The 16,681-nt window shown below is 44.4% G+C and overlaps 1 protein-coding gene and 17 non-coding genes across 18 annotated transcripts; 12 read left to right on the top strand and 6 right to left on the bottom strand.

Moving 5' to 3' along the window:
* Positions 1-76: 76 nt before the first annotated feature.
* trnae-uuc (transfer RNA glutamic acid (anticodon UUC)) lies at positions 77-148 on the top strand. Its single transcript has one exon. It is a non-coding gene; the product is annotated as a tRNA-Glu (tRNA).
* A 319-nt stretch (positions 149-467) lies between these two features.
* Positions 468-539, bottom strand: trnae-cuc (transfer RNA glutamic acid (anticodon CUC)). Its single transcript has one exon. It is a non-coding gene; the product is annotated as a tRNA-Glu (tRNA).
* A 146-nt stretch (positions 540-685) lies between these two features.
* On the top strand, positions 686-758 carry trnar-acg (transfer RNA arginine (anticodon ACG)). Its single transcript has one exon. It is a non-coding gene; the product is annotated as a tRNA-Arg (tRNA).
* A 1,224-nt stretch (positions 759-1,982) lies between these two features.
* trnae-uuc (transfer RNA glutamic acid (anticodon UUC)) lies at positions 1,983-2,054 on the top strand. Its single transcript has one exon. It is a non-coding gene; the product is annotated as a tRNA-Glu (tRNA).
* A 397-nt stretch (positions 2,055-2,451) lies between these two features.
* trnae-cuc (transfer RNA glutamic acid (anticodon CUC)) lies at positions 2,452-2,523 on the bottom strand. Its single transcript has one exon. It is a non-coding gene; the product is annotated as a tRNA-Glu (tRNA).
* A 1,506-nt stretch (positions 2,524-4,029) lies between these two features.
* trnae-uuc (transfer RNA glutamic acid (anticodon UUC)) lies at positions 4,030-4,101 on the top strand. The gene has a single exon. It is a non-coding gene; the product is annotated as a tRNA-Glu (tRNA).
* A 397-nt stretch (positions 4,102-4,498) lies between these two features.
* trnae-cuc (transfer RNA glutamic acid (anticodon CUC)) lies at positions 4,499-4,570 on the bottom strand. The gene has a single exon. It is a non-coding gene; the product is annotated as a tRNA-Glu (tRNA).
* A 162-nt stretch (positions 4,571-4,732) lies between these two features.
* On the top strand, positions 4,733-4,805 carry trnar-acg (transfer RNA arginine (anticodon ACG)). The gene has a single exon. It is a non-coding gene; the product is annotated as a tRNA-Arg (tRNA).
* A 1,224-nt stretch (positions 4,806-6,029) lies between these two features.
* Positions 6,030-6,101, top strand: trnae-uuc (transfer RNA glutamic acid (anticodon UUC)). Its single transcript has one exon. It is a non-coding gene; the product is annotated as a tRNA-Glu (tRNA).
* A 397-nt stretch (positions 6,102-6,498) lies between these two features.
* Positions 6,499-6,570, bottom strand: trnae-cuc (transfer RNA glutamic acid (anticodon CUC)). The gene has a single exon. It is a non-coding gene; the product is annotated as a tRNA-Glu (tRNA).
* Positions 6,571-8,076: 1,506 nt separating this feature from the next.
* Positions 8,077-8,148, top strand: trnae-uuc (transfer RNA glutamic acid (anticodon UUC)). Its single transcript has one exon. It is a non-coding gene; the product is annotated as a tRNA-Glu (tRNA).
* A 397-nt stretch (positions 8,149-8,545) lies between these two features.
* Positions 8,546-8,617, bottom strand: trnae-cuc (transfer RNA glutamic acid (anticodon CUC)). Its single transcript has one exon. It is a non-coding gene; the product is annotated as a tRNA-Glu (tRNA).
* Positions 8,618-8,771: 154 nt separating this feature from the next.
* trnar-acg (transfer RNA arginine (anticodon ACG)) lies at positions 8,772-8,844 on the top strand. The gene has a single exon. It is a non-coding gene; the product is annotated as a tRNA-Arg (tRNA).
* Positions 8,845-10,068: 1,224 nt separating this feature from the next.
* trnae-uuc (transfer RNA glutamic acid (anticodon UUC)) lies at positions 10,069-10,140 on the top strand. Its single transcript has one exon. It is a non-coding gene; the product is annotated as a tRNA-Glu (tRNA).
* A 396-nt stretch (positions 10,141-10,536) lies between these two features.
* On the bottom strand, positions 10,537-10,608 carry trnae-cuc (transfer RNA glutamic acid (anticodon CUC)). The gene has a single exon. It is a non-coding gene; the product is annotated as a tRNA-Glu (tRNA).
* Positions 10,609-11,129: 521 nt separating this feature from the next.
* LOC128022772 (uncharacterized) lies at positions 11,130-13,250 on the top strand. Its single transcript, XM_052610565.1, has 4 exons — positions 11,130-11,907; positions 12,038-12,096; positions 12,231-12,484; positions 13,142-13,250. The coding sequence occupies exons 1-4, from the start codon at positions 11,535-11,537 to the stop codon at positions 13,248-13,250; spliced, it is 795 nt and encodes a 264-aa protein (XP_052466525.1). The 5' UTR covers positions 11,130-11,534.
* A 2,503-nt stretch (positions 13,251-15,753) lies between these two features.
* Positions 15,754-15,825, top strand: trnae-uuc (transfer RNA glutamic acid (anticodon UUC)). Its single transcript has one exon. It is a non-coding gene; the product is annotated as a tRNA-Glu (tRNA).
* Positions 15,826-16,361: 536 nt separating this feature from the next.
* Positions 16,362-16,434, top strand: trnar-acg (transfer RNA arginine (anticodon ACG)). Its single transcript has one exon. It is a non-coding gene; the product is annotated as a tRNA-Arg (tRNA).
* Positions 16,435-16,681: the final 247 nt, after the last annotated feature.

Raw genomic sequence — 16,681 nt, 5'->3', positions numbered from 1 at the left:
ACAAGGTCCTGCGCCCACGCTGACCACATGTATGGAAAGTGCGCCAGAAGCCCATGGCCAGTTTAAAGTGTCCAAATCCCATATGGTCTAGCGGTTAGGATTCCTGGTTTTCACCCAGGCGGCCCGGGTTCAACTCCCGGTATGGGAATGCATGCTCCATTTTGCTTCCCTCCTCAAAAATCCAGCAAATCTTCCTGCACCAGAAGTGACTTTTTGGCCAGCAGTAGAGCTACAGAACCCTGATATGTCGAGGTTCTGACTAGCCCTTAGCCCCTTCGATAGCTCAGCTGGTAGAGCGGAGGACTGTAGGTTGGAGTGTTGGCCATCCTTAGGTCGCTGGTTCAACTCCGGCTCGAAGGAGGTGTTTTTTTTTCATGTTCCCACCAATTTTTTGGTTTGGAGCTGGCTTTCTCACAGCTGTCAGCAGAGCTTGAATTCGCAGTCCACAATTGGAAGGCAAAAGAGCTTTCCCTGACCGGGAATCGAACCCGGGCCGCGGCGGTGAGAGCGCCGAATCCTAACCACTAGACCACCAGGGAGGGATGGTGGGCTGGAGGGCTGGTGGGCTGGTGGGCTGGTAGTATGTTCTCCTGATAACAAGGTGAGAATGAGCAGACATCAATGCTTGCCACCGTCACATCGAAAACCAACAAGTCTGTAACAATCGGGGGTCTCTACTACTGGTGGGCCAGTGGCGCAATGGATAACGCGTCTGACTACGGATCAGAAGATTCTAGGTTCGACTCCTGGCTGGCTCGCTCTGTGCTTGTTTTTCTACGGCTTATTTTGTTGTTGTGTTTTTTTTCTCCAAAGTCCAAAAGAAAAGGCAACTCTCTAGGCATTCTTCTATTTTTTCCAAAAAAAGGCACATTCTGCACACCCATTCCGATGTCTAGGGGAGACACGGACATGCTTTGGTATTGTCATTCGTCTCACAAAATGCAGGCTGGTGGGCCAGTTGATTCTAGAATGAACAATTTCATCGCTACTCTGTAACCGCTTTACTACTTTGAAGGGTGCAATGCCATGTGGTTTTGATGTCACAGGCTTGCCATTTTGAAGCCTTATCACTAATTGCCACCTGGGCATTGAGAATAATTTGTAATCTGCATTAAACTGAACGAGCGAATAATCAGCAATTTTGCGGATTAAAAGTTGGTCTCACTTTCATTATTAACCTCACAACATGTCAGTTTTGTACCTTGACAGACCGACGATAGGCAGTTTTTCCTCTAGATAACGGTTGCCATGTGTGTTTTCAGATGCATGACACAAGTATTTTCACCTGGACAAGACCTTAATTACCAGTTCGAGGTATAAATTCAGCAATCACAGGATTCTGGCCAAAAAACTGAACCATGTGTGAGTCAACAAACATGTCCCTTGAATGCATGCAACACTATATATTTCAGTAAACCGTCCCTTCGGATGATTCTTGTATTGCCAAATTATTATCACATTGTTACAGTCACACACCAAAAGCAACAGGCCACTACAAAACCCTGCGCCCACACTGGCCACATTTATGGAAAGTGGCCCACAAGCTTGTGGCCAGTTAAAGCTGGCCAGTTCCCATATGGTCTAGCAGTTAGGATTCCTGGTTTTCTCGTACGCAGCCAGGGGTTGACTCCAGTTTTTCCTCTAGATAAAGGTTGCCGTGTGTGTTTTCAAATGGATGACACGAGTATTTTCACTTGGACAAGAGCTTAATTACCAGTTTGAGGAATCAATTCTGCAATCACAGGAATCTGCCCAAATACACTGAACCCCCGGGTTGAGTGAAAAAACAGATTCCCTGAATGCATACAACACTATATAATTCAGAAAACCGTCCTTTTGGATAATTCTTGTTTTGCCAAATTAGTATCACATTGTTACAGTCACAGAACTAAAGCAACAGGCCACTACAAGGTCCTGCGCCCACGCTGACCACATGTATGGAAAGTGCGCCAGAAGCCCATGGCCAGTTTAAATTGTCCAAATCCCATATGGTCTAGCGGTTAGGATTCCTGGTTTTCACCCAGGCGGCCCGGGTTCAACTCCCGGTATGGGAATGCATGCTCCTTTTTGCTTCCCTCCTCAAAAATCCAGCAAATCTTCCTGCACCAGAAGTGACTTTTTGGCCAGCAGTAGAGCTACAGAACCCTGATATGTCGAGGTTCTGATCCAGCAAATCTTCCTGCACCAGAAGTGACTTTTTGGCCAGCAGTAGAGCTACAGAACCCTGATATGTCGAGGTTCTGACTAGATCTTAGCCCCTTCGATAGCTCAGCTGGTAGAGCGGAGGACTGTAGGTTGGAGTGTTGGCCATCCTTAGGTCGCTGGTTCAACTCTGGCTCGAAGGAGGTGTTTTTTTTCATGTTCCCACCAATTTTTTGGTTTGGAGCTGGCTTTCTCACAGCTGTCAGCAGAGCTTGAATTCGCAGTCCACAATTGGAAGGCAAAAGAGCTTTCCCTGACCGGGAATCGAACCCGGGCCGCGGCGGTGAGAGCGCCGAATCCTAACCACTAGACCACCAGGGAGGGCTGGTGGGCTGGAGGGCTGGTGGGCTGGTGGGCTGGAGGGCTGGTGGGCTGGTGGGCTGGAGGGCTGGAGGGCTGGTGGGCTGGTGGGCTGGAGGGCTGGTAGTCTGTTCTCCTGATAACAAGGTGAGAATGAGCAGACATCAATGCTTGCCACCGTCACATCGAAAACCAACAAGTCTGTAACAATCGGAGGTCTTTAGTATTGGTGGGCCAGTGGCGCAATGGATAACGCGTCTGACTAAGGATCAGAAGATTCTAGGTTTGACTCCTGGCTGGATCGCTCTGTGTTTGTTTTTCTCCGGCTTATTTTGTTGTTGTGTTTTTTTTCTCCAAAGTCCAAAAGAAAAGGCAACTCTCTAGGCATTCTTCTATTTTTTCCAAAAAAGGCACATTCTGCACACCCATTCCGATGTCTAGGGGAGACACGGACATGCTTTGGTATTGCCATTCGTCTCACAAAATGCAGGCTGGTGGGCCAGTTGATTTTAGAATGAACAATTTCATCGCTACTCTGTAACCGCTTTACTACTTTGAAGGGTGCAATGCCATTTGGTTTTGATGTCACAGGCTTGCCATTTTGAAGCCTTATCACTAATTGCCACCTGGACATTGAGAATAATTTGTAATCTGCATTAAACTGAACGAGCGAATAATCAGCAATTTTGCGGATTAAAAGTTGGTCTCACTTTCATTATTAACCTCACAACATGTCAGTTTTGTACCTTGACAGACCGACGATAGGCAGTTTTTCCTCTAGATAACGGTTGCCGTGTGTGTTTTCAGATGCATGACACAAGTATTTTCACCTGGACAAGACCTTAATTACCAGTTCGAGGTATAAATTCAGCAATCACAGGATTCTGGCCAAAAAACTGAACCATGTGTGAGTCAACAAACATGTCCCTTGAATGCATGCAACACTATATATTTCAGTAAACCGTCCCTTCGGATGATTCTTGTATTGGCAAATTATTATCACATTGTTACAGTCACACACCAAAAGCAACAGGCCACTACAAAACCCTGCGCCCACACTGGCCACATTTATGGAAAGTGGCCCACAAGCTTGTGGCCAGTTAAAGCTGGCCAGTTCCCATATGGTCTAGCAGTTAGGATTCCTGGTTTTCTCGTACGCAGCCAGGGGTTGACTCCAGTTTTTCCTCTAGATAAAGGTTGCCGTGTGTGTTTTCAAATGGATGACTCGAGTATTTTCACTTGGACAAGAGCTTAATTACCAGTTTGAGGAATCAATTCTGCAATCACAGGAATCTGCCCAAATACACTGAACCCCCGGGTTGAGTGAAAAAACAGATTCCCTGAATGCATACAACACTATATAATTCAGAAAACCGTCCTTTTGGATAATTCTTGTTTTGCCAAATTATTATCACATTGTTACAGTCACAGAACTAAAGCAACAGGCCACTACAAGGTCCTGCGCCCACGCTGACCACATGTATGGAAAGTGCGCCAGAAGCCCATGGCCAGTTTAAAGTGTCCAAATCCCATATGGTCTAGCGGTTAGGATTCCTGGTTTTCACCCAGGCGGCCCGGGTTCAACTCCCGGTATGGGAATGCATGCTCCTTTTTGCTTCCCTCCTCAAAAATCCAGCAAATCTTCCTGCACCAGAAGTGACTTTTTGGCCAACAGTAGAGCTACAGAACCCTGATATGTCGAGGTTCTGATCCAGCAAATCTTCCTGCACCAGAAGTGACTTTTTGGCCAGCAGTAGAGCTACAGAACCCTGATATGTCGAGGTTCTGACTAGCCCTTAGCCCCTTCGATAGCTCAGCTGGTAGAGCGGAGGACTGTAGGTTGGAGTGTTGGCCATCCTTAGGTCGCTGGTTCAACTCCGGCTCGAAGGAGGTGTTTTTTTTCATGTTCCCACCAATTTTTTGGTTTGGAGCTGGCTTTCTCACAGCTGTCAGCAGAGCTTGAATTCGCAGTCCACAATTGGAAGGCAAAAGAGCTTTCCCTGACCGGGAATCGAACCCGGGCCGCGGCGGTGAGAGCGCCGAATCCTAACCACTAGACCACCAGGGAGGGATGGTGGGCTGGTGGGCTGGAGGGCTGGTGGGCTGGTGGGCTGGTGGGCTGGTAGTATGTTCTCCTGATAACAAGGTGAGAATGAGCAGACATCAATGCTTGCCACCGTCACATCGAAAACCAACAAGTCTGTAACAATCGGGGGTCTCTACTAATGGTGGGCCAGTGGCGCAATGGATAACGCGTCTGACTACGGATCAGAAGATTCTAGGTTCGACTCCTGGCTGGCTCGCTCTGTGCTTGCTTTTCTCCGGCTTATTTTGTTGTTGTGTTTTTTTTCTCCAAAGTCCAAAAGAAAAGGCAACTCTCTAGGCATTCTTCTATTTTTTCCAAAAAAAGGCACATTCTGCACACCCATTCCGATGTCTAGGGGAGACACGGACATGCTTTGGTATTGCCATTCGTCTCACAAAATGCAGGCTGGTGGGCCAGTTGATTCTAGAATGAACAATTTCATCGCTACTCTGTAACCGCTTTACTACTTTGAAGGGTGCAATGCCATGTGGTTTTGATGTCACAGGCTTGCCATTTTGAAGCCTTATCACTAATTGCCACCTGGGCATTGAGAATAATTTGTAATCTGCATTAAACTGAACGAGCGAATAATCAGCAATTTTGCGGATTAAAAGTTGGTCTCACTTTCATTATTAACCTCACAACATGTCAGTTTTGTACCTTGACAGACCGACGATAGGCAGTTTTTCCTCTAGATAACGGTTGCCATGTGTGTTTTCAGATGCATGACACAAGTATTTTCACCTGGACAAGACCTTAATTACCAGTTCGAGGTATAAATTCAGCAATCACAGGATTCTGGCCAAAAAACTGAACCATGTGTGAGTCAACAAACATGTCCCTTGAATGCATGCAACACTATATATTTCAGTAAACCGTCCCTTCGGATGATTCTTGTATTGCCAAATTATTATCACATTGTTACAGTCACACACCAAAAGCAACAGGCCACTACAAAACCCTGCGCCCACACTGGCCACATTTATGGAAAGTGGCCCACAAGCTTGTGGCCAGTTAAAGCTGGCCAGTTCCCATATGGTCTAGCAGTTAGGATTCCTGGTTTTCTCGTACGCAGCCAGGGGTTGACTCCAGTTTTTCCTCTAGATAAAGGTTGCCGTGTGTGTTTTCAAATGGATGACACGAGTATTTTCACTTGGACAAGAGCTTAATTACCAGTTTGAGGAATCAATTCTGCAATCACAGGAATCTGCCCAAATACACTGAACCCCCGGGTTGAGTGAAAAAACAGATTCCCTGAATGCATACAACACTATATAATTCAGAAAACCGTCCTTTTGGATAATTCTTGTTTTGCCAAATTAGTATCACATTGTTACAGTCACAGAACTAAAGCAACAGGCCACTACAAGGTCCTGCGCCCACGCTGACCACATGTATGGAAAGTGCGCCAGAAGCCCATGGCCAGTTTAAATTGTCCAAATCCCATATGGTCTAGCGGTTAGGATTCCTGGTTTTCACCCAGGCGGCCCGGGTTCAACTCCCGGTATGGGAATGCATGCTCCTTTTTGCTTCCCTCCTCAAAAATCCAGCAAATCTTCCTGCACCAGAAGTGACTTTTTGGCCAGCAGTAGAGCTACAGAACCCTGATATGTCGAGGTTCTGATCCAGCAAATCTTCCTGCACCAGAAGTGACTTTTTGGCCAGCAGTAGAGCTACAGAACCCTGATATGTCGAGGTTCTGACTAGATCTTAGCCCCTTCGATAGCTCAGCTGGTAGAGCGGAGGACTGTAGGTTGGAGTGTTGGCCATCCTTAGGTCGCTGGTTCAACTCTGGCTCGAAGGAGGTGTTTTTTTTCATGTTCCCACCAATTTTTTGGTTTGGAGCTGGCTTTCTCACAGCTGTCAGCAGAGCTTGAATTCGCAGTCCACAATTGGAAGGCAAAAGAGCTTTCCCTGACCGGGAATCGAACCCGGGCCGCGGCGGTGAGAGCGCCGAATCCTAACCACTAGACCACCAGGGAGGGCTGGTGGGCTGGAGGGCTGGTGGGCTGGTGGGCTGGAGGGCTGGTGGGCTGGTGGGCTGGAGGGCTGGAGGGCTGGTGGGCTGGTGGGCTGGAGGGCTGGTAGTCTGTTCTCCTGATAACAAGGTGAGAATGAGCAGACATCAATGCTTGCCACCGTCACATCGAAAACCAACAAGTCTGTAACAATCGGAGGTCTTTAGTATTGGTGGGCCAGTGGCGCAATGGATAACGCGTCTGACTAAGGATCAGAAGATTCTAGGTTTGACTCCTGGCTGGATCGCTCTGTGTTTGTTTTTCTCCGGCTTATTTTGTTGTTGTGTTTTTTTTCTCCAAAGTCCAAAAGAAAAGGCAACTCTCTAGGCATTCTTCTATTTTTTCCAAAAAAGGCACATTCTGCACACCCATTCCGATGTCTAGGGGAGACACGGACATGCTTTGGTATTGCCATTCGTCTCACAAAATGCAGGCTGGTGGGCCAGTTGATTTTAGAATGAACAATTTCATCGCTACTCTGTAACCGCTTTACTACTTTGAAGGGTGCAATGCCATTTGGTTTTGATGTCACAGGCTTGCCATTTTGAAGCCTTATCACTAATTGCCACCTGGACATTGAGAATAATTTGTAATCTGCATTAAACTGAACGAGCGAATAATCAGCAATTTTGCGGATTAAAAGTTGGTCTCACTTTCATTATTAACCTCACAACATGTCAGTTTTGTACCTTGACAGACCGACGATAGGCAGTTTTTCCTCTAGATAACGGTTGCCGTGTGTGTTTTCAGATGCATGACACAAGTATTTTCACCTGGACAAGACCTTAATTACCAGTTCGAGGTATAAATTCAGCAATCACAGGATTCTGGCCAAAAAACTGAACCATGTGTGAGTCAACAAACATGTCCCTTGAATGCATGCAACACTATATATTTCAGTAAACCGTCCCTTCGGATGATTCTTGTATTGGCAAATTATTATCACATTGTTACAGTCACACACCAAAAGCAACAGGCCACTACAAAACCCTGCGCCCACACTGGCCACATTTATGGAAAGTGGCCCACAAGCTTGTGGCCAGTTAAAGCTGGCCAGTTCCCATATGGTCTAGCAGTTAGGATTCCTGGTTTTCTCGTACGCAGCCAGGGGTTGACTCCAGTTTTTCCTCTAGATAAAGGTTGCCGTGTGTGTTTTCAAATGGATGACTCGAGTATTTTCACTTGGACAAGAGCTTAATTACCAGTTTGAGGAATCAATTCTGCAATCACAGGAATCTGCCCAAATACACTGAACCCCCGGGTTGAGTGAAAAAACAGATTCCCTGAATGCATACAACACTATATAATTCAGAAAACCGTCCTTTTGGATAATTCTTGTTTTGCCAAATTATTATCACATTGTTACAGTCACAGAACTAAAGCAACAGGCCACTACAAGGTCCTGCGCCCACGCTGACCACATGTATGGAAAGTGCGCCAGAAGCCCATGGCCAGTTTAAAGTGTCCAAATCCCATATGGTCTAGCGGTTAGGATTCCTGGTTTTCACCCAGGCGGCCCGGGTTCAACTCCCGGTATGGGAATGCATGCTCCTTTTTGCTTCCCTCCTCAAAAATCCAGCAAATCTTCCTGCACCAGAAGTGACTTTTTGGCCAACAGTAGAGCTACAGAACCCTGATATGTCGAGGTTCTGATCCAGCAAATCTTCCTGCACCAGAAGTGACTTTTTGGCCAGCAGTAGAGCTACAGAACCCTGATATGTCGAGGTTCTGACTAGCCCTTAGCCCCTTCGATAGCTCAGCTGGTAGAGCGGAGGACTGTAGGTTGGAGTGTTGGCCATCCTTAGGTCGCTGGTTCAACTCCGGCTCGAAGGAGGTGTTTTTTTTCATGTTCCCACCAATTTTTTGGTTTGGAGCTGGCTTTCTCACAGCTGTCAGCAGAGCTTGAATTCGCAGTCCACAATTGGAAGGCAAAAGAGCTTTCCCTGACCGGGAATCGAACCCGGGCCGCGGCGGTGAGAGCGCCGAATCCTAACCACTAGACCACCAGGGAGGGATGGTGGGCTGGTGGGCTGGAGGGCTGGTGGGCTGGTGGGCTGGTAGTATGTTCTCCTGATAACAAGGTGAGAATGAGCAGACATCAATGCTTGCCACCGTCACATCGAAAACCAACAAGTCTGTAACAATCGGGGGTCTCTACTAATGGTGGGCCAGTGGCGCAATGGATAACGCGTCTGACTACGGATCAGAAGATTCTAGGTTCGACTCCTGGCTGGCTCGCTCTGTGCTTGCTTTTCTCCGGCTTATTTTGTTGTTGTGTTTTTTTTCTCCAAAGTCCAAAAGAAAAGGCAACTCTCTAGGCATTCTTCTATTTTTTCCAAAAAAAGGCACATTCTGCACACCCATTCCGATGTCTAGGGGAGACACGGACATGCTTTGGTATTGCCATTCGTCTCACAAAATGCAGGCTGGTGGGCCAGTTGATTCTAGAATGAACAATTTCATCGCTACTCTGTAACCGCTTTACTACTTTGAAGGGTGCAATGCCATGTGGTTTTGATGTCACAGGCTTGCCATTTTGAAGCCTTATCACTAATTGCCACCTGGGCATTGAGAATAATTTGTAATCTGCATTAAACTGAACGAGCGAATAATCAGCAATTTTGCGGATTAAAAGTTGGTCTCACTTTCATTATTAACCTCACAACATGTCAGTTTTGTACCTTGACAGACCGACGATAGGCAGTTTTTCCTCTAGATAACGGTTGCCATGTGTGTTTTCAGATGCATGACACAAGTATTTTCACCTGGACAAGACCTTAATTACCAGTTCGAGGTATAAATTCAGCAATCACAGGATTCTGGCCAAAATACTGAACCATGTGTGAGTCAACAAACATGTCCCTTGAATGCATGCAACACTATATATTTCAGTAAACCGTCCCTTCGGATGATTCTTGTATTGCCAAATTATTATCACATTGTTACAGTCACACACCAAAAGCAACAGGCCACTACAAAACCCTGCGCCCACACTGGCCACATTTATGGAAAGTGGCCCACAAGCTTGTGGCCAGTTAAAGCTGGCCAGTTCCCATATGGTCTAGCAGTTAGGATTCCTGGTTTTCTCGTACGCAGCCAGGGGTTGACTCCAGTTTTTCCTCTAGATAAAGGTTGCCGTGTGTGTTTTCAAATGGATGACACGAGTATTTTCACTTGGACAAGAGCTTAATTACCAGTTTGAGGAATCAATTCTGCAATCACAGGAATCTGCCCAAATACACTGAACCCCCGGGTTGAGTGAAAAAACAGATTCCCTGAATGCATACAACACTATATAATTCAGAAAACCGTCCTTTTGGATAATTCTTGTTTTGCCAAATTATTATCACATTGTTACAGTCACAGAACTAAAGCAACAGGCCACTACAAGGTCCTGCGCCCACGCTGACCACATGTATGGAAAGTGCGCCAGAAGCCCATGGCCAGTTTAAAGTGTCCAAATCCCATATGGTCTAGCGGTTAGGATTCCTGGTTTTCACCCAGGCGGCCCGGGTTCAACTCCCGGTATGGGAATGCATGCTCCTTTTTGCTTCCCTCCTCAAAAATCCAGCAAATCTTCCTGCACCAGAAGTGACTTTTTGGCCAACAGTAGAGCTACAGAACCCTGATATGTCGAGGTTCTGATCCAGCAAATCTTCCTGCACCAGAAGTGACTTTTTGGCCAGCAGTAGAGCTACAGAACCCTGATATGTCGAGGTTCTGACAAGCCCTTAGCCCCTTCGATAGCTCAGCTGGTAGAGCGGAGGATCGTAGGTTGGAGTGTTGGCCATCCTTAGGTCGCTGGTTCAACTCCGGCTCGAAGGAGGTGTTTTTTTCATGTTCCCACCAATGTTTTGGCTTGGAGCTGGCTTTCTCACAGCTGTCAGCAGAGCTTGAATTCGCAGTCCACAATTGGAAGGCAAAAGACCTTTCCCTGACCGGGAATCGAACCCGGGCCGCGGCGGTGAGAGCGCCGAATCCTAACCACTAGACCACCAGGGAGGGATGGAGGGCTCGTGGGCTCGTGGGCTGGTGCGCTGGTGGGCTGGTGGGCTGGAGGGCTGGTAGTCTGTTCTCCTGATAACAAGGTGAGAATGAGCAGACATCAATGCTTGCCACCGTCACATCGAAAACCAACAAGTCTGTAACAATCGGGGGTCTTTACTAATGGTGGGCCAGTGGCGCTCCATGTCACCTTTAGGTCGTGGTTATTCTTTGTTATGACAGCCAATCACGTACCCGGCTGCAACCTTGAAACTTATATTTTAGCCAATCAGCGCTCGTATCGCAACCGCGAATTTGCCAATCAGCGCTCGTATCGCAACCGCGAATTTGCCAATCAGCGCTCGTATCGCAACCGCGAATTTGCCAATCAGCGCCCGTTCCTCATCCGCGATTCTTCGTAGTAAGTAGATCAATTGATAACATTAAAAACTACCGGAGATTTAAGGATCACTTTTACTGTCTATGGTGAAGAAGAAGAAGATAACGGTCATCGATTAACTTCTAAACAACATTTGCAATGTAAGTGAGTCTTTTATCAATAAAATTACAATACTGGTGCACAAATATGCATTAATTCATGCTTCAAGAATGCACAGATAATCACGAGTTAATGTAAACTCATGAAGGACTAACTTAAACCATTTATTAATGATTACTACATCAGCAACTAATAAACATTCTATATGATTAATAGATTAAGTAATAAATAAATTGTTACCAGTCAAATGTACTTTAATGTATAAGTTGAGTAATAACATTATATTAACTAATGATTTAAATGTATATGTTAATTACTACAGTGGCCAAAGCTATGCACTTCAACTTCCAGTTGTCAGCTTTAATTAATCTTTAGCTAATGATTTGCAAAGGAAACTGAGGAACTGAGTTATAATATAATATTGTGGTATATTATCTAATTGTCAATGTTTTACTATTTTAAAGGTGAGCTTATTGGAGTGGAATATCTTTACCAGCAAACTGGTAAAGTTCTGCAGGACTACAAGTTGGCCATTGAAGAGTCAGAGACTACTGAGGTTGGTATAGAGGTGGATGAAGGTTATGCTGAACTTGAGGAGTTTCAGGACATCACTGTCCCCACCTTTGACACTGAACGGACACCTGCTGCCTCTTCACAAGCATCAGTGTCTGCAGCATCTGCAGCATCATTTCCAACTCCTCCAGCAACCAGCCCCACGTCATCACTGTTTGTGGTCCCTCCATCATCAGTGTCATCTCCTGTCAGCAGCTCACTGCACGCTGAATCAAATCTAGAACTCTTTCCTGGAGCACATAGCTGTGAGTTTTACTAAAGTATTCATAAAGGTTTCGTATTTGTTATCACACTAACTATAAATTTGTATTTATCACATTGAAAGGCATAAATACAAATTTAAAATAAATATTTACCTTTTTAATGTTGCCACAGTGGACCGATTATCTGCAGAAACGGATCGTCCAACATTGGAAGAGAACACTTCACATGATGTAAGGGTCCAGTTTATTTTTTATGTACATTTACATGTGTGTAAGCATAATCTGGGTTACATTGGATGTGCTTTCATGTGAATATTTGTATTCACTGATGCTATCAAAAGTTCCTAAATTATCTTTCATTTTAGGATTACGTTGGACCTGATAATATTGAGGGGTATGGAGCCGTGCAGGACTTGGCAGAGTTTTTGGTTAGCCTCAGAGACCACCGTCTGGCTTTGCCGGGAGAAGAGTGCATCAAGATCATCTCCCTATGGCAGGCATTGGGGGAGTATGACAAGAAAAAGACCATTTACCCACCACTTAACCAAACCAACCTAAAACAGGGACGATTCAGGGCCACTAAGAAGATTGTGGCCCCAGGTGTGGAGAGCAGCAAAACGTATGTTACGCTTAGTAAACATAGGGTCTACACATTTTTTATATAAAATATATATAATACATCTGAAACTGGCTGAAATATCACCTAAAACCTGACACCTTCATGACTAGCTTATCTTCCTGTAGCCTGTTAAGTTCAAACTTAGCCTGATTACAACATAAATTATTAGTTGTGATTTACGTTTTATTCTGACTATATATATTAGGTTGCTAAGTATGTTACATTGCTATGAACACAGTTCCAACTGTACATTGGAATATTTAATTTAGAAGAAACAAGGCAATCATTTCTTAAATCATTAAAATCATTTTGTATCATGTTGAGTCAAATAATTTGTCTTTTACTGTACTTTAGTAAGTAGCCATGTAATAAGTGGGATAATATGCAGTCATTATTGTGAAAAAAACCTGACAGGCTGACTAACAACACCCTGTAATTATTCCACAACACAGTAGAGAACTGATTTATTGATATGACATTTCAACATCAATCTAAAAACAAAACAAAGAGAGACAACATAACTATGCGCACATATTATAAATGAACATTTAGACAACACAAAGCAAAACAGACAGCATAGGAAAGGTAAAATAAAAATAAGATCACACAATGAAAACAATCTTACATTAATAATATGTATTCTGTTGTAATTTGCAGGTGTTTCGTTGGGGCTCACAGTCCTGCACAGTGGCCTGACTGCAACCGAAGGCCATTTTCACAAGGCTCTGTGCTCTCTACCCAAACGCGGTGCGCTGTGATGGAATGAGGGTGTCCCGCTTCACTGTGGTAGCATGTGCTTACAAGCACATCCAAGATAGATATATAATATAAACGGTATGTTTATGTTTTTTATTATTATTTTGGCTAATATATGAAAAGTCCACTACAGTGGTAAAAACTATTTTTTTATTTACTTTTTTTTTTTAAGCAAATATGTCATAATTGCACTACTGTGGTAAATGTTTGTCTTTGTTTACTATTAATTCTTATTATTTTCTTAGTCTGATGTCAAAATTGCACTGCAAATGTTTGTTTTGGTTTTTACACTGATATGTACAAATTTTATTATTGTGGTAAACATTTTTGGTGTATACTGTACAAAATTGCATTACTGTTCTAAATGTTTTATTGGCTTTAAAATATATATGCAGATTAAAAGGGTTGTTAATATTTGCCCTCACACTATTGTTATTGTTCCTATTTGTATTCTCACAATATTTGTAAATGTATATATATTTGCACTGTTGTTATAATTTTATATAATGACTTTATATTTGCAAATAAAAAGGGTTGTTAATCTTTGCACTCACAATGTTTTTGTGCCTATTTCTCACTGTAATTGTAGTTTGCAAAAAAAAAACCATGTTTTTAAGTATTCCAGTATTACATAACAGTAAAACACACACACAAAGAAACAGGGACTTCCAGAATAAGTCAGAACATATAATAATATAATATAATGTTATACTGTAAAAATAATATATTATACTGAAAAAAAAAGTGTCAGTAAGCGCTGCGTTATTCATGTATTTTGTTATGAAAATGCACAAAAACACAAATCATGTATTTTTGCAATGAATAGTCACGTTTTATCTGTCAAATAATTTCGGCTTTTTTTATCCAGCTGGATGCCTTTGTCCATATAAGGTATTTCCTGTAGCGTGCGTCACATAGTGGTCACAAGTTGGTGCTTCTACGAGTCCGTTTTGGAGTTAATGCGAGAGAGCGCCCTCCGGCGTCCGGTATGAATGAAACGTACATAACGTGTTTGTTTACCCTGGAAAGTTCCCAAATTAAAGTGCGGGGTACGAATTTACGTTCGATTAAATTACGGGGGATAATGATGATTACGCACGCGTGCATCAGCAGCGTCAAAACGAACACATTCCAGGAATTACATCACTGGTCGGAGCGGGCCGCGAACTCGCGTACCTGTGCGTCTTTTAGGATCTTTACCTCGACTAATGGGCGCCGGCCTTGGCACAATGGATAACGCGTCTGACTACGGATCAGAAGATTCTAGGTTCGACTCCTGGCTGGCTCGCTCTGTGCTTGTTTTTCTCCGGCTTATTTTGTTGTTGTGTTTTTTTTCTCCAAAGTCCAAAAGAAAAGGCAACTCTCTAGGCATTCTTCTATTTTTTCCAAAAAAAGGCACATTCTGCACACCCATTCCGATGTCTAGGGGAGACACGGACATGCTTTGGTATTGCCATTCGTCTCACAAAATGCAGGCTGGTGGGCCAGTTGATTCTAGAATGAACAATTTCATCGCTACTCTGTAACCGCTTTACTACTTTGAAGGGTGCAATGCCATGTGGTTTTGATGTCACAGGCTTGCCATTTTGAAGCCTTATCACTAATTGCCACCTGGACATTGAGAATAATTTGTAATCTGCATTAAACTGAACGAGCGAATAATCAGCAATTTTGCGGATTAAAAATTGGTCTCACTTTCATTATTAACCTCACAACATGTCAGTTTTGTACCTTGACAGACCGACGATAGGCAGTTTTTCCTCTAGATAACGGTTGCCATGTGTGTTTTCAGATGCATGACACAAGTATTTTCACCTGGACAAGACCTTAATTACCAGTTCGAGGTATAAATTCAGCAATCACAGGATTCTGGCCAAAAAACTGAACCTTGTGTGAGTCAACAAACATGTCCCTTGAATGCATGCAACACTATATATTTCAGTAAACCGTCCCTTCGGATGATTCTTGTATTGCCAAATTATTATCACATTGTTACAGTCACACACCAAAAGCAACAGGCCACTACAAAACCCTGCGCCCACACTGGCCACATTTATGGAAAGTGGCCCACAAGCTTGTGGCCAGTTAAAGCTGGCCAGTTCCCATATGGTCTAGCAGTTAGGATTCCTGGTTTTCTCGTACGCAGCCAGGGGTTGACTCCAGTTTTTTCTCTAGATAAAGGTTGCCGTGTGTGTTTTCAAATGGATGACACGAGTATTTTCACTTGGACAAGAGCTTAATTACCAGTTTGAGGAATCAATTCTGCAATCACAGGAATCTGCCCAAATACACTGAACCCCCGGGTTGAGTGAAAAAAACAGATTCCCTGAATGGATACAACACTATATAATTCAGAAAACCGTCCTTTTGGATAATTCTTGTTTTGCCAAATTATTATCACATTGTTACAGTCACAGAACTAAAGCAACAGGCCACTACAAGGTCCTGCGCCCACGCTGACCACATGTATGGAAAGTGCGCCAGAAGCCCATGGCCAGTTTAAAGTGTCCAAATCCCATATGGTCTAGCGGTTAGGATTCCTGGTTTTCACCCAGGCGGCCCGGGTTCAACTCCCGGTATGGGAATGCATGCTCCATTTTGCTTCCCTCCTCAAAAATCCAGCAAATCTTCCTGCACCAGAAGTGACTTTTTGGCCAGCAGTAGAGCTACAGAACCCTGATATGTCGAGGTTCTGACTAGCCCTTAGCCCCTTCGATAGCTCAGCTGGTAGAGCGGAGGACTGTAGGTTGGAGTGTTGGCCATCCTTAGGTCGCTGGTTCAACTCCGGCTCGAAGGAGGTGTTTTTTTTCATGTTCCCACCAATTTTTTGGTTTGGAGCTGGCTTTCTCACAGCTGTCAGCAGAGCTTGAATTCGCAGTCCACAATTGGAAGGCAAAAGAGCTTTCCCTGACCGGGAATCGAACCCGGGCCGCGGCGGTGAGAGCACCGAATCCTAACCACTAGACCACCAGGGAGGGATGGTGGGCTGGAGGGCTGGTGGGCTGGTGGGCTGGTAGTATGTTCTCCTGATAACAAGGTGAGAATGAGCAGACATCAATGCTTGCCACCGTCACATCGAAAACCAACAAGTCTGTAACAATCGGGGGTCTCTACTACTGGTGGGCCAGTGGCGCAATGGATAACGCGTCTGACTACGGATCAGAAGATTCTAGGTTCGACTCCTGGCTGGCTCGCTCTGTGCTTGTTTTTCTACGGCTTATTTTGTTGTTGTGTTTTTTTTCTCCAAAGTCCAAAAGAAAAGGCAACTCTCTAGGCATTCTTCTATTTTTTCCAAAAAAAGGCACATTCTGCACACCCATTCCGATGTCTAGGGGAGACACGGACATGCTTTGGTATTGTCATTCGTCTCACAAAATGCAGGCTGGTGGGCCAGTTGATTCTAGAATGAACAATTTCATCGCTACTCTGTAACCGCTTTAC

This window comes from Carassius gibelio, chromosome A11 (assembly GCF_023724105.1).
Source record: "Carassius gibelio isolate Cgi1373 ecotype wild population from Czech Republic chromosome A11, carGib1.2-hapl.c, whole genome shotgun sequence".
NCBI lineage: Eukaryota > Metazoa > Chordata > Actinopteri > Cypriniformes > Cyprinidae > Carassius > Carassius gibelio.
The sequence above is the reverse complement of the archived record's forward strand: the minus strand, read 5'-3'. Positions and strand labels throughout refer to the sequence as shown.

Bases quoted from the DNA above. Each gene is read 5' to 3' on its own strand.
- LOC128022772 (XM_052610565.1), top strand. From the start codon at position 11,535: ATGTTTTACTATTTTAAAGGTGAGCTTATTGGAGTGGAATATCTTTAC. The intron at 11,908-12,037 runs GTGAGTTTTACT...ATGTTGCCACAG, and splicing joins CTTTCCTGGAGCACATAGCT to TGGACCGATTATCTGCAGAA. The intron at 12,097-12,230 runs GTAAGGGTCCAG...CTTTCATTTTAG, and splicing joins AAGAGAACACTTCACATGAT to GATTACGTTGGACCTGATAA.